Source organism: Cnephaeus nilssonii (assembly GCF_951640355.1).
Source record: "Cnephaeus nilssonii genome assembly, chromosome: 6".
Classification (NCBI taxonomy): domain Eukaryota; kingdom Metazoa; phylum Chordata; class Mammalia; order Chiroptera; family Vespertilionidae; genus Cnephaeus; species Cnephaeus nilssonii.
The window spans coordinates 3,984,159-3,994,509 of record NC_137077.1 but is presented as its reverse complement, the minus strand read 5'-3'; the positions used below and the strand labels follow the sequence as shown (position 1 = coordinate 3,994,509).

At 57.7% G+C, this 10,351-nt stretch overlaps 1 protein-coding gene across 2 annotated transcripts; it reads right to left on the bottom strand.

Annotated features, from left to right (window-relative positions):
- Positions 1-47: 47 nt before the first annotated feature.
- PMM1 (phosphomannomutase 1) lies at positions 48-7,137 on the bottom strand. Of its 2 annotated transcripts, none has more exons than XM_079773683.1 (8): positions 6,971-7,137; positions 4,494-4,611; positions 3,365-3,441; positions 3,149-3,240; positions 2,835-2,934; positions 1,688-1,763; positions 876-991; positions 48-532 (listed from the first exon to the last, which is right to left on the bottom strand). In XM_079773683.1, the coding sequence occupies exons 1-8, from the start codon at positions 7,055-7,057 to the stop codon at positions 410-412; spliced, it is 789 nt and encodes a 262-aa protein (XP_079629809.1). In that variant the 5' UTR covers positions 7,058-7,137; the 3' UTR covers positions 48-409. The 2 variants fall into 2 exon arrangements, with proteins under 2 accessions (XP_079629809.1, XP_079629810.1); XM_079773684.1 differs by having other exon boundaries at positions 48-466.
- Between the last annotated feature and the right edge of the window lie 3,214 nt (positions 7,138-10,351).

The window sequence follows — 10,351 nt, the reverse complement described above, 5'->3', positions numbered from 1 at the left end:
ACAGCCCCGACTGCGCCCATACCCACTCGGACAGAACTGACGCCGCGCCTTGTTGGGAACTTTAATATTTGTGATCACGTTCTCACAAGTACACACCCTCCCCGCTGCTCCGCTCCCCGGCTGGGACAGGAAGGCCGGGCGGCTGTCCCGCACAGACGCTCACACACGCCGCCTCCAGTGTAGACAAAAACCCGTTCTGTTCAGAAGTACAAGCAGCAGCTGGAGCCAGGGCCGTCAGGGTGCAGGACGGAGCCAGCCACCAGGAGCCGGCTGCGGGGGGCAGTCGCCGCACAGACCCTGGCCTTGCAGCAGGTGTCCCCGGCCAGGGGAGGGGGGCCGGCACCATCCGGCACCAGGGCCAGGGCGCCCGTGAGGCCTGGGGGAGGTCTCTGGTCTCAGGAAGTGGCGGTCACGCCTCGTGGGCTGTCTCCGGGAAGAAGATCTCACGGCACCGCTGCACTGTGTCCTGAGGGGAGACCACGCTGTGGCCCACCGTCCGGGGGTCGGCGTAGATCTCAAAGTCGTTCCCACCCTGCACACAGGAGGCAGACAGGGTGGTGCCTGGACACGGTGCCCAGGGTTGGGGACCAGCACCCACCCTGGCATGGGGTCCCCTCCCACACTGGCCCCTACAGAGCTGCCCCCTCACAACACCCAGAAAGCCCCCCTCCTTGGCCTTTACCGGGTCTGCCCTGACCTGCGTGTGACAAGGGGCGAGTGTCCAACCAGCTCCGGGCCTCAGCCTTGCAATCTGTGTAATGGGCTGGTACGCACTGGCTGTTCTCTGGGAGTCTCCCAAGAGGCCTGCTCTCACCCCGTGTCCTGGCCTGACCTGGGGGTGGCGGAGCGGGCGGGACCAGGGCGGAGGCACTCACCGGGCTGGTCTCGTTCCCAAAGAAATGGATGGTGTCGAAGCTTTCCGGGTCCAGGCTGTCCAGGCAGTAGCGTTTGTCCCAGCCCTCAGGGAACACGTCAAAGCTGATCATGCCTCCTGCAGGGTTAGGGGGACAAAGCCAGCAGAGTGGCTCACGGTGAGCGTGGGTAAGGCCCCCCGTCCGTCATCTCATCCAACAGCCCTGGAGTGGCTCCTGAGGCCCAGGCGTGGGACAGACAGGGGTCCTCATGGGAGTTTCGATCCCAGTGGGAGAACAGCAGGCACAGACCGGCCCACCACAGAGCAGGAGTGCAGAGGGGCGGGGTGAGCGCCCTAGCCAGCGGGTCGGGGAGACCTCTCTGAGGAGGGGACACAGCTGAGAGTCAGCCAGAGCGGTGACGGCTGGGGAGCAAGCAGTCCCCGAGGCAGGTAAACGCGTGCAGTGTCCAGCGACAGAGAAGGCCAGAGAGGGCGGGGCGAGGGCACGCAGGACCCGGGGTTTCATAGGAGTGAGGAGCCCCCGGGGGGCTCTGAGCAGGGGCACGCGTGGAAGGGAGGGGGCGGTGCAGGCCAGCGCCGTGAGCAGGGGGAGCCTGGGACAAGGCTGTTGGCAGTGCAGGCCTGAGCAGTGTCATCCCAGGAGCGTTCCGGAGCCGGGCCCGGGACTTGCTAGCAGACGCCGTGGGAAGGGGTGCGGGGATGACTAGGGTTAGGTGGGGAAGACTGGGGGGCCATAGCGTATGGAGCCCTGCCTGCTCGGGCCCTGAGGGGTGGGAGGAGGCTCGCAGCCCTCCCCCCGCGGCGCGGACCTACCTCGGGAGAACCTCAGCCCTTTGCCGGCAAACTCAGTCTTCAGAGCTTCCACGAACTTCTCCCTGATCTTCTCCTTCTGCGGGAGGGAAGGAAGCGGACCAGGGCTCAGAGGCTGCGAGCCAGGCCCCGGCTGGGCACACTTCAGTGACCTCACTAAGCCTTCAGCTGGAGAGCACGGCCCCACCTGACCGATGGGAAACGGGGGCTGAGAGGGGCTGCGCCTGTTCAAGGTCACCAGCCTCGGTGGCAGAGCCAGGGCCAGACCGGAGGGTCTGTGACGGAGCTCAGTGCCAGCTCCTGCCCGTGGGAGGCGGGCGGGGCATTCTGAAGGACAGCTCGGAGTGGAGGCTAAAGGGGGGAAGCTGAGGGGAGAGGGCAGTCCGAGTCCCAGCCCCGAGCCCACTTCCCCCGTCAGCTTTGCCAGTTCAACAAAGCACACGGGGCTCAGACACCGGACAGGAGCGCGGAGCGAAGAGCCTGTGGAGACCTGTGAAGAGCGGCAGGGGCGCTCAGAGGGGGGTCAGCAGGAGGCCGGCAGGACCATAGCACCAGCCGTGCCGCGGCCTCGTTTGCTGAGCGCCTCCTGAGTGCGGCGGGCAAAGCGCAAGTCAAAGCTCAGCAGGAGCGGCACATCCGAAGGGAGAGGGACCGTGGTCTGTTCCAAGCACAGATCGGAGAGAAGGCCGAGGAGGTGGGCCCGAGCCAGGCAGACCCCGCAGGGCTCAGGGCACCCTGGGAGGAAGCCGGGACAGCGCCCAGTTGGCAAGGGGGCCATGGAAGGCTGAGAGCGGAGGAGACAGGGAGGACAGATGTGCTGTGCAAGGCTCTCGATGGCTGCTGAAGAACAGCTGTTTGGTGGTGCAGGGGAGACGCACAGGTGAACAGACCTGAGACCAACGTCCAGGCTGAATGGACAGAATGGTTGTTGGGCCCCATGTGGGCGGGAAGGTGTCAATGATGCCAAGGTGTGAGCAAGGTGTGGGCCCCGGGGCGGAAACCAGCAATGCTGGGAAGATGCACACGTGGTAGGTGCCTAAAGGGCCCTGGTCCTATCAGAACACTCCCTCCCACCCCATCGCTGGTCCTGAGGGAAGACCACGCTGGCCGCAGAGGGTGCGTGACGGAGGTCCCACAGCCCAAGGGGCACCTTGTCCAGTTCGGAGAACTCGATCCTCTCCTCCAGGGTGCAGCTCCGGCCGATGGGCGAGATGTTCAGCATGCCGTTCCGGAACTCGATGAAGGTGCCACTGTGGTGATGGGGTGGGAGGCGGGCAGGAATCAGAGAGAAGGAGAGAATGGCCCTGAATTCAATCCAGCTCTCCCCGGACTTCACAGGGGACGAGAACCCACCCACCCAAGAGTCAGGGCCGGAGCATCTCCAGGTCCCATCGGAGAGACCTACCCCTCTCTCCTCGGGCCCAGAACTGAGAGGAGGGGCCGGGCAGGCGGGCGGGGACTCACCGCTTCTTGGGCAGTTTGAGCAGGGCCATGTAGCGGAGGCAGAAGTTGATCAAGTCCTGCAGCAGCTCCTCCCCTAGGTGGTTCTGGATGGTCTGGGCAAGGGACACGGGGCTCTGAGCGTGGGCTGGGGCCGCTCCCGCCACCCAGGACTGTCTCTCCGGGGCAAAGTGTCCTGGGCTAAGGCCCAGGGGTGGGGGTGGGGGTGGGGGCACTGACCTGCTTGGAGAGCAGTCGTCCATGCTTATATTGCACTGTCCCGTTCTCGGCAAACACATAATCAAACTTCTCAATGACTTTAGGGACGTGGAGAGGCCAGGGGAGAAAGAGGGAGCGTGAGACCAGGTACCCAGAGCCCAGGAGAGAGAGAAAGCTCACACTTCTTGGTTTGGCATTCGAAGACCTTTTGTTCCACCCCGAACCTGCTTTTCTCTACTTCTCACTTCCTGCAGCTTTGATTTTTTCCAAACAAGCCACCAAGCCAGTCACCTCTCTAGGCTTTGCTCATGCAGGTCCTTCTGCCTGGGATGCCCTTCCCCCTTCCCCCTCCCACTCCTCCAAGACCGGGCTCCCTCCTCTGGTAGCCTTCCAGGACTGCCCAGCAGAGGGCGGCATTTCAGCACTGGGGCTTTGGTTTTGTTTTACAGCTTCCATGACTGTGTCCTCAGGGCTGGTTGCCTGAGTTTCAGGGAACACAGCCAGAGGCTGTTGCAGGTCCAGGTGGGAGGAGGTCACCTGGACAATGGTGGGGTGGTGGAGATGGAGACGTGGACACAGGGAGATATCGCTGGACTGGCTGATGATGGAATGCGCAAGTGGGTAGGGAGAAGGGAAATTCAAGGAAGTTTCTGGTCTGAGGAGCTGGAGCAGCTGCCTGAGCTAAGATCAGGAACCCAGCTGAGAACCGGGGTTCTGGGTCCAAAAACTTCCCGAGAGACATCAGAACCCTCCTCTGTAAAATGGGATAGTCATGTCCACCCGAAGCAGAGTTGTGAGGATTAAATGAAAGGAAGTTAATGCATGGCCATGTTCAACAAATGGCAGTCATTACTGATTATGCCCATTTTAAAGATGAGGAAATCGAGACTCAGCAGGAAGAACTGAGAATATAAACCACATAAGGACAGGATTCTGCCTGCTTCGTTCCCTGACGTTTCTCCAAAACAACAGTGCCAGGCTCACGGGAGGTGTTCACGGCATGGCTGCTGAAACAGCGAGGGAAGCATCTGGCTGTTCCCTCTACTTCCTCTGCAGAAACAGGATGGGGTCTTTGGATCTCCCGAACTTCCCACACCCACACCAGCCCACTTATGGGACTCTGGAGCCGGTTCTGGCCTGCTTGTCCTACCTTCATCCCCCTCTCCCAGCTGCTCAGCAATCTTGGAGTAGTCCGAGCCGCCCACCACACCGATCTGCACCCTACTTCGAAGCTTCTGCAGGAAGGCAGCCACCTCAGGGTCAATTTTCTGCAGCAGGGCAGGGAAGCACAAGATCCGGCTGTCAGCACGGCTGGGGCTTCCACCCAGCCCCCACTCAGTGCTCAGAATCCGGGGGGCCCATGTTCCACCTGGATCTGAGGCAGTTCAAGGTTTAGAACACAGACCTTAAAACAATCAGACGCACTTGGGTTCAGACTCTGGCTCAAGTCCCTCCACAACAAAATGATTTTGAGCAAATGGCTTTGCCTTTCTTTGTCCCATCTATAAAATGGGGATCACAGTAGCAACACCTGGGGGGGGGGGTCAAGCAATTAACTAGCCACCCATTAGGTGGAAAGATTACCCATCAAAGAAATGCAAGCTAATGAGTTATAATCCATGTTTTCAAACAGCCCGATATTCAAAGCTGATAATATCAAGAGTGGATGGAGATACAGAGGAAAGAGACACTCTCAAACGCAGAGTGTGAATTGGTACAGCCATTTTGGAGGGTAATATGGCAAGATCTATTAAAACTTAAAATGCATGGGTCCCATACCCAAATTTCCACTTTTCTTTCCCACGTGTATATGGAGGTTCATTGGGGTATGATTTATAATAGTGGAACACTACAAGCAACATACATGCTCGTCAATCAGAGAATGGCACACACCTGTTCTGAAATATACTGCGGTGACACAGAATAAGGCAGACCTGTACTTCCTACCTGAGAGTCCCAAGACATGCTTGTTGTCAAAAGCAAGCTGCAAGCCTGGCTGGGCAGCTCAATTGGTTATCAGTCGGTTAGAGCATCCTCATGATACACCACGGTTGCTGGTTGGATGCCCAGTCAGGGCACATACAAGAATCAATCAATGAATGTATAAATAAGTGGAACAACAAATCAATGTCTTTCTCTCCCTTCCTTTCTCTAAAAGCAATTTAAAAAAAACCAAGTTGCAAGAAGGCACACACAGTATGATGTATGATAATATATTTTTTAAAAGCCTCATAAAACAATGTATACTATTTCCTCTGGATAAACAGAGATCCAGATAGAGATCTGGAAGGAAGAAGCCACACAATAGGCAACCAGGTTACTTTGGGGAGAGGGTTGGATCCTGACATAGTCAGAGGGGACTTTAGCCTTCTCTGTTGTTGTCATTCTTTGCAAGAGAATGCATTTATGAATACTTGCATAATTAAAAATTAACTTTTAAAAAGCACTAAGGACAGGGTCTGACAATAACATAGGTGGACAGCACGAACACACTGTTCTTGTCTAGGCTGTTGGGTCAGAGAGCAAAGAGTAAGAGGAGAGGGTGGGGTCTGTTCCTAGACCGGCCACTCTCCCTCCACTATCATCTTCTCCCACCCCTGAGGATGCCGGAGGGCAGGGAGTTGCTGGAGGGCAGGGAGGCCAGATTCCTCTCGGTGCCCCCAGGGCCCAAGCCAGGGCCTTCCAACAGGGGAGAGAATTGGGGACTGCAGGACCTAAAAGGGGAAGGAAGCTAAGACCTGTGTTCCCATCAGCCTCTGCCCTGCAACCCCGCCCACTGGCTTCCCCCTCTAGAACCCTTAGTAGTTGGTCCTTATGGACCCAGCCTGGAGGGCGGGCTAGAAAGAGGCCTGGTGAGGATGAGGGAGGCTCATCCAGGGTGAAATCCAAAGGGATAAAAACTGGGTATGGAGCAGAGGTTAGAGAATAAATATGGTGAGATGCCTTTAAAAGAACTGCACCCCCACCTTCCCAGCGCCACAATACCCCAATGTGACCACGTCGGGCCTGGGGACTCTCACCTCCAGGTGGGCAGAGTTACTCCACGGAAAAGTATAGTAAGCCCTCCCTCCGCTCCACCGCTGGGGGTGGGCAGTCAAGTGGGAGAGTGGCTTGAGAAACTAGACCCAGGCCCAGGCCTGCAAAGGTCGGGTGGGATGGTTCCGAAGCCCCTTTGCTCCCACGAGATGGCCCTTGGGTGCGCTCCAAGCCCCATCTGAAACCCTGGGTCCAGACGCCAGTTTCCGGCTACCCGTGCGTCCTAGCGCTGAAATGGGGAGAGCGCGGCTGGGGAGACGGGGGCGTCCGAGAACCAAGCCCCGGCGTGCGGAAGCCTGGCAGGGGGGGAGGGAGGGAAGCTAGGTCCCTGCTTGCAGCCTCCTCCCTCCAGAATCGACCCAGCTCGGAAGATCGCGGGCAGAAGGTGGGCGCGGACGCTCGGGGGTTGTGACAGGAGGACCCGAGTGTCCATCACTCCCATCGGGCGGTCCCCGGGAGCCAGGGGCCGGGGACCTCTGCATCGCACACTCGGTCTCAGAGGTCGGGGTCACGCCGCTGCAGGCCCCACACTCGGCCTCCGGGTGTCCGCGTGACATTCCCGACCGCAGCTTCCGAACGTCGGGCCCCTACCTGGCGAGCGGGCGTGAGGGTCCCGTCCACGTCAAACAGGCAGAGGACGCGCTCCCTCCTGCGGGCGCCCTCAGCGGCCACAGCCATGGCTGCAGCTCCGCGCCGGGCACACTCCCGGGATGTGGCTGCTGAACCGCGTCTAGAAGGGGCTCTTAGATAGGGCGGGGCCTGGGAGGGGCAGGCGTGGGCGGGGCCAACCCGGGGCGGGGCCTGAGAGGGACAGACCCCAGGGAGGGCGGGGCCTGGGCGGGGCGGGCGCCGGGGGCGGGGCTGAGAGGAGCAGACCCGGTAGGGGCGGGGCCTGGGAGGAGAGACCTTGGAGAGCCGGGCCCTCAGGCGGGACTGGTGAGTCAATGCGGAAGGGGCGTGGTCTCGGCGGGGAGGGGCGGGCCTGAGCGGACTTGTAAGGATGATTCTGATTGCACCAGGCAGAGAAGGGGCGGGGAATAGGGCGGAGCAAGCCCCGCTGGAAAGGCCGCGTTGTTCCCAGCCGTACGGAGGCGGGGCCTGGGCCCCGCGGCTTTGAGAGAGAAAGAGCCCGGAAGAGCGGGGCTGGGCCAAGGCTGGACAGTGGCGGGATGATTCTGATGCATCAGGTGGTGGAGGGGTGGACAGGGGCGGGGCCTCGAACCCGCAGTGCAGGGCCAGGCGGGGCGAGGGCTGGACTGTCCCGACTTTCCTCGTCTGCCATCAATCATTCCATAACTCGCCCCTCCCTGCTAATGCCTTTGCCCTAAAAATCTTGAGCTTGAAGAAATCTCATGACCTTTGCTCTGGCTATAGACTTTGCCAGCTGGCTTTCTTTCCCCACCCGCCCTTACTCCTCCTACTGTCCTTGTGTCCACCTCTTAAGGCTCAGCTCACGGTCCACCTCCTTCAAAAAAGCCTTCCCGGATCCTTATTCATAACTATTTGATCATCACATTGACTCTGGAGTCGGTTTTGGGTTGTCTTCCCAGGTCCACCACTCTGTGACTTTGGACAAGTCATTTCACTTCTCTGAAACTTGGTGTCTCCATCTGCAGAATGGGAAGAACACCACCTACTTTGTAGGGTTGCTTTGCATATGAAAAGAAATAGGAGAGCCCACAAAGTAGCAGGCACACAGCAGGCCCATTCCAAAGGAGAACTTGTATAGATGTGTTTGATACTGTTACTGATTGAAAGGCCATTGCCTGTCAAAAGTCTTAAATTGTGCAGACCCTTTGAGCCAGCAATTCTACTTTTAGAAAATAAGAAGAAAAAAAATTGGGGATTGGATAAGTTAACCATGGTCCATCTATAAGATTATTGGCGGTGGCAAAAAGCACCAGATGTTACACCAGTGGGGTCAGACCGGACCAAGGTTCAGCAACCTCTGTACTTGAGTTCTGGCTAGGAAAGAATTCAAGCCAAGACTCAAACTATAAGAACATTTATGCCCTGGCCAGTGTGGCTCAGTTGGTTGAGCATTGCTCCAAGCACTGAGAGGTTTCGTGTTCGATTCACGGGTTTCAGGCTCGATCCCTGGTAGGGGGCATGCAGGAGGCAGCCTACTGTTTCTCTCTCATTGATGTTTCTATCTCTCTCTCCCTCTCCCTTCCTCTCTTTAAAATCAATTTTAAAATATTATTAAAAAATAATCAACCAATGAATGCAGAAATAAGTGGAACAACAAATCTGTGTTTCTCTCTCTAAAAATAAATAAATTTTTTAAAAAAGGATTCTGCCCGGCCGGAGTGGCTCAGTGGTTGAGCGTTGACCTATGAGCCAGGATGTGATGGTTAGATTCCCTGTCAGGACACGTGCCTGGGTTACGGGCTCGACCCCCAGTGTGAGGTGTGCAGAAGGCAGCTGATCAATGATTCTCTCTTATCATTGATGTTTCTGTCTCTCCCTCTCCCCTCGCTGAAATCAATAAAAATATATTTAAAAAATAAAGGAATTCCTAGGGAATTCGTTAAGTGCAGATACCTGGGCTCCACCCCTGGTGCTGGAATCCAGAAACTGTAGAATGAGGCCCAAAGGGCAGGACAAGTGTTTGTCTCCTACAGATTAGCTCCACCTTTTCAAAGACAAAGATAAAGCTCCCAACAACAGCACACTACGCCTTAGACCTGTAGGAACCAGTTTCCTTACAAATGCCTTTCACAACCTCTCCCTGAATTCTCACAGCTCATTTCAGTGATGAGGATTCTGAAACCCAGAGAGGGGGAGTGAACTGCCCTGAGACTCAGACCCAGGAAGACCAGATGGGGTGGCCCTATGGCCACCAGTATATCCCTTTAAGAGGGAGGCTTTTCCCTGGCAACTGGTGTTCAGATGGGGCCCTGAGGAGGCCCTAGGGAAAGCGAGGAGCAGGACTGGGGAACTGGGGCTGGGAGGCCTGGCCAGAAGGGTGTCTCCAGAGCACCAAAGGAGGCCAGGCCTGAAGGCGGGGGGCCTGAGACCCCCATCCTGGCAGGATCCTGCTCACGAAGGAAGACTAGGCTCTTCTGGGCATACAGTTGGCTGAGGTTTGCAGGTTAGTGACTCCCATGTTTGCTTTGGGCAGTATAGCTCATCCGTTGGGCATTTCATTTTCTTTTGCCAGAATCCTCTGCGGTGACTGTGCTGACTCTCAATTTTCAGACGTAGGTACCGACACCAGAGAGTTGAAGTTGCTTTCGCGGGTCACACGGAACAGTCAGGACTCACATTCAGTTCCGTTCCCCCAAAGCCCAGGCTCTTCCTGTGCCCCGTGGTGGAAGGCCAAGTGTCAACATGTTGCCGAATGAATACAGGCGTGTTGACCCCCTTTTCCCTATCTGGAGTGTGAGCTTCTGAAGGTGGGCAGTCCCAGCCCAAGGGGGCAGCCCAGGTGTATTGGGTGTACAGTCAGGCTGAGAGTTCCTGGGGCTGCCTCTCCCAAGGTGACCTTGGGCAGGTCCCTCCCACTCTTTGGTCCTGTTCCTTTTGTATAAACTAGAGGCCCGGTGCATGAAAATTCCTGTACTGGTGGGGGGGGGGGAGGGGTGTCCCTCAGCTGGGCCTGCCCCCTCTCACAGACCGGGAGCCCTCAGGGGATGTCCTACTAACGGCTTAGGCCCATTCCTCACGGGGAGTGGGCCTAAGCTGCAGTCTGGCCTCCCTCTGCAGGAGGTGACCAGGCTAATCAGGGGAAGGGACCACCCCCATCACCCTGCTGCTGCTGCCACCGCTGGCCAGCCAGGGCTCCGGGCTGCCTGAGCCCCAGGCCTTGCAGCTGCTGTGGCTTTGTCTGGACGGACATCCGGATGGAGGTACCGAAGACATCAGCTCTAATTAGCATATTGCCCTTTTATTGGTATAGATGGGACCACCACTGCAGCCTCTCCGGGTGCAGGGGAGGAGATGTGCGTAGAGGAGTAGGTTAGAGCCATT

What these genes read in the sequence shown, in the direction of transcription:
- PMM1 (XM_079773683.1), bottom strand. Translation starts at nt 7,057, where the DNA reads ATGGCTGTGGCCGCTGAGGGCGCCCGCAGGAGGGAGCGCGTCCTCTGC. An exon ending in GACGACTGCTCTCCAAGCAG is followed by an intron (nt 3,241 to 3,364) that starts GTCAGTGCCCCC and finishes TCCCTTGCCCAG; the next exon opens with ACCATCCAGAACCACCTAGG. An exon ending in CTCAAACTGCCCAAGAAGCG is followed by an intron (nt 2,935 to 3,148) that starts GTGAGTCCCCGC and finishes CCATCACCACAG; the next exon opens with TGGCACCTTCATCGAGTTCC.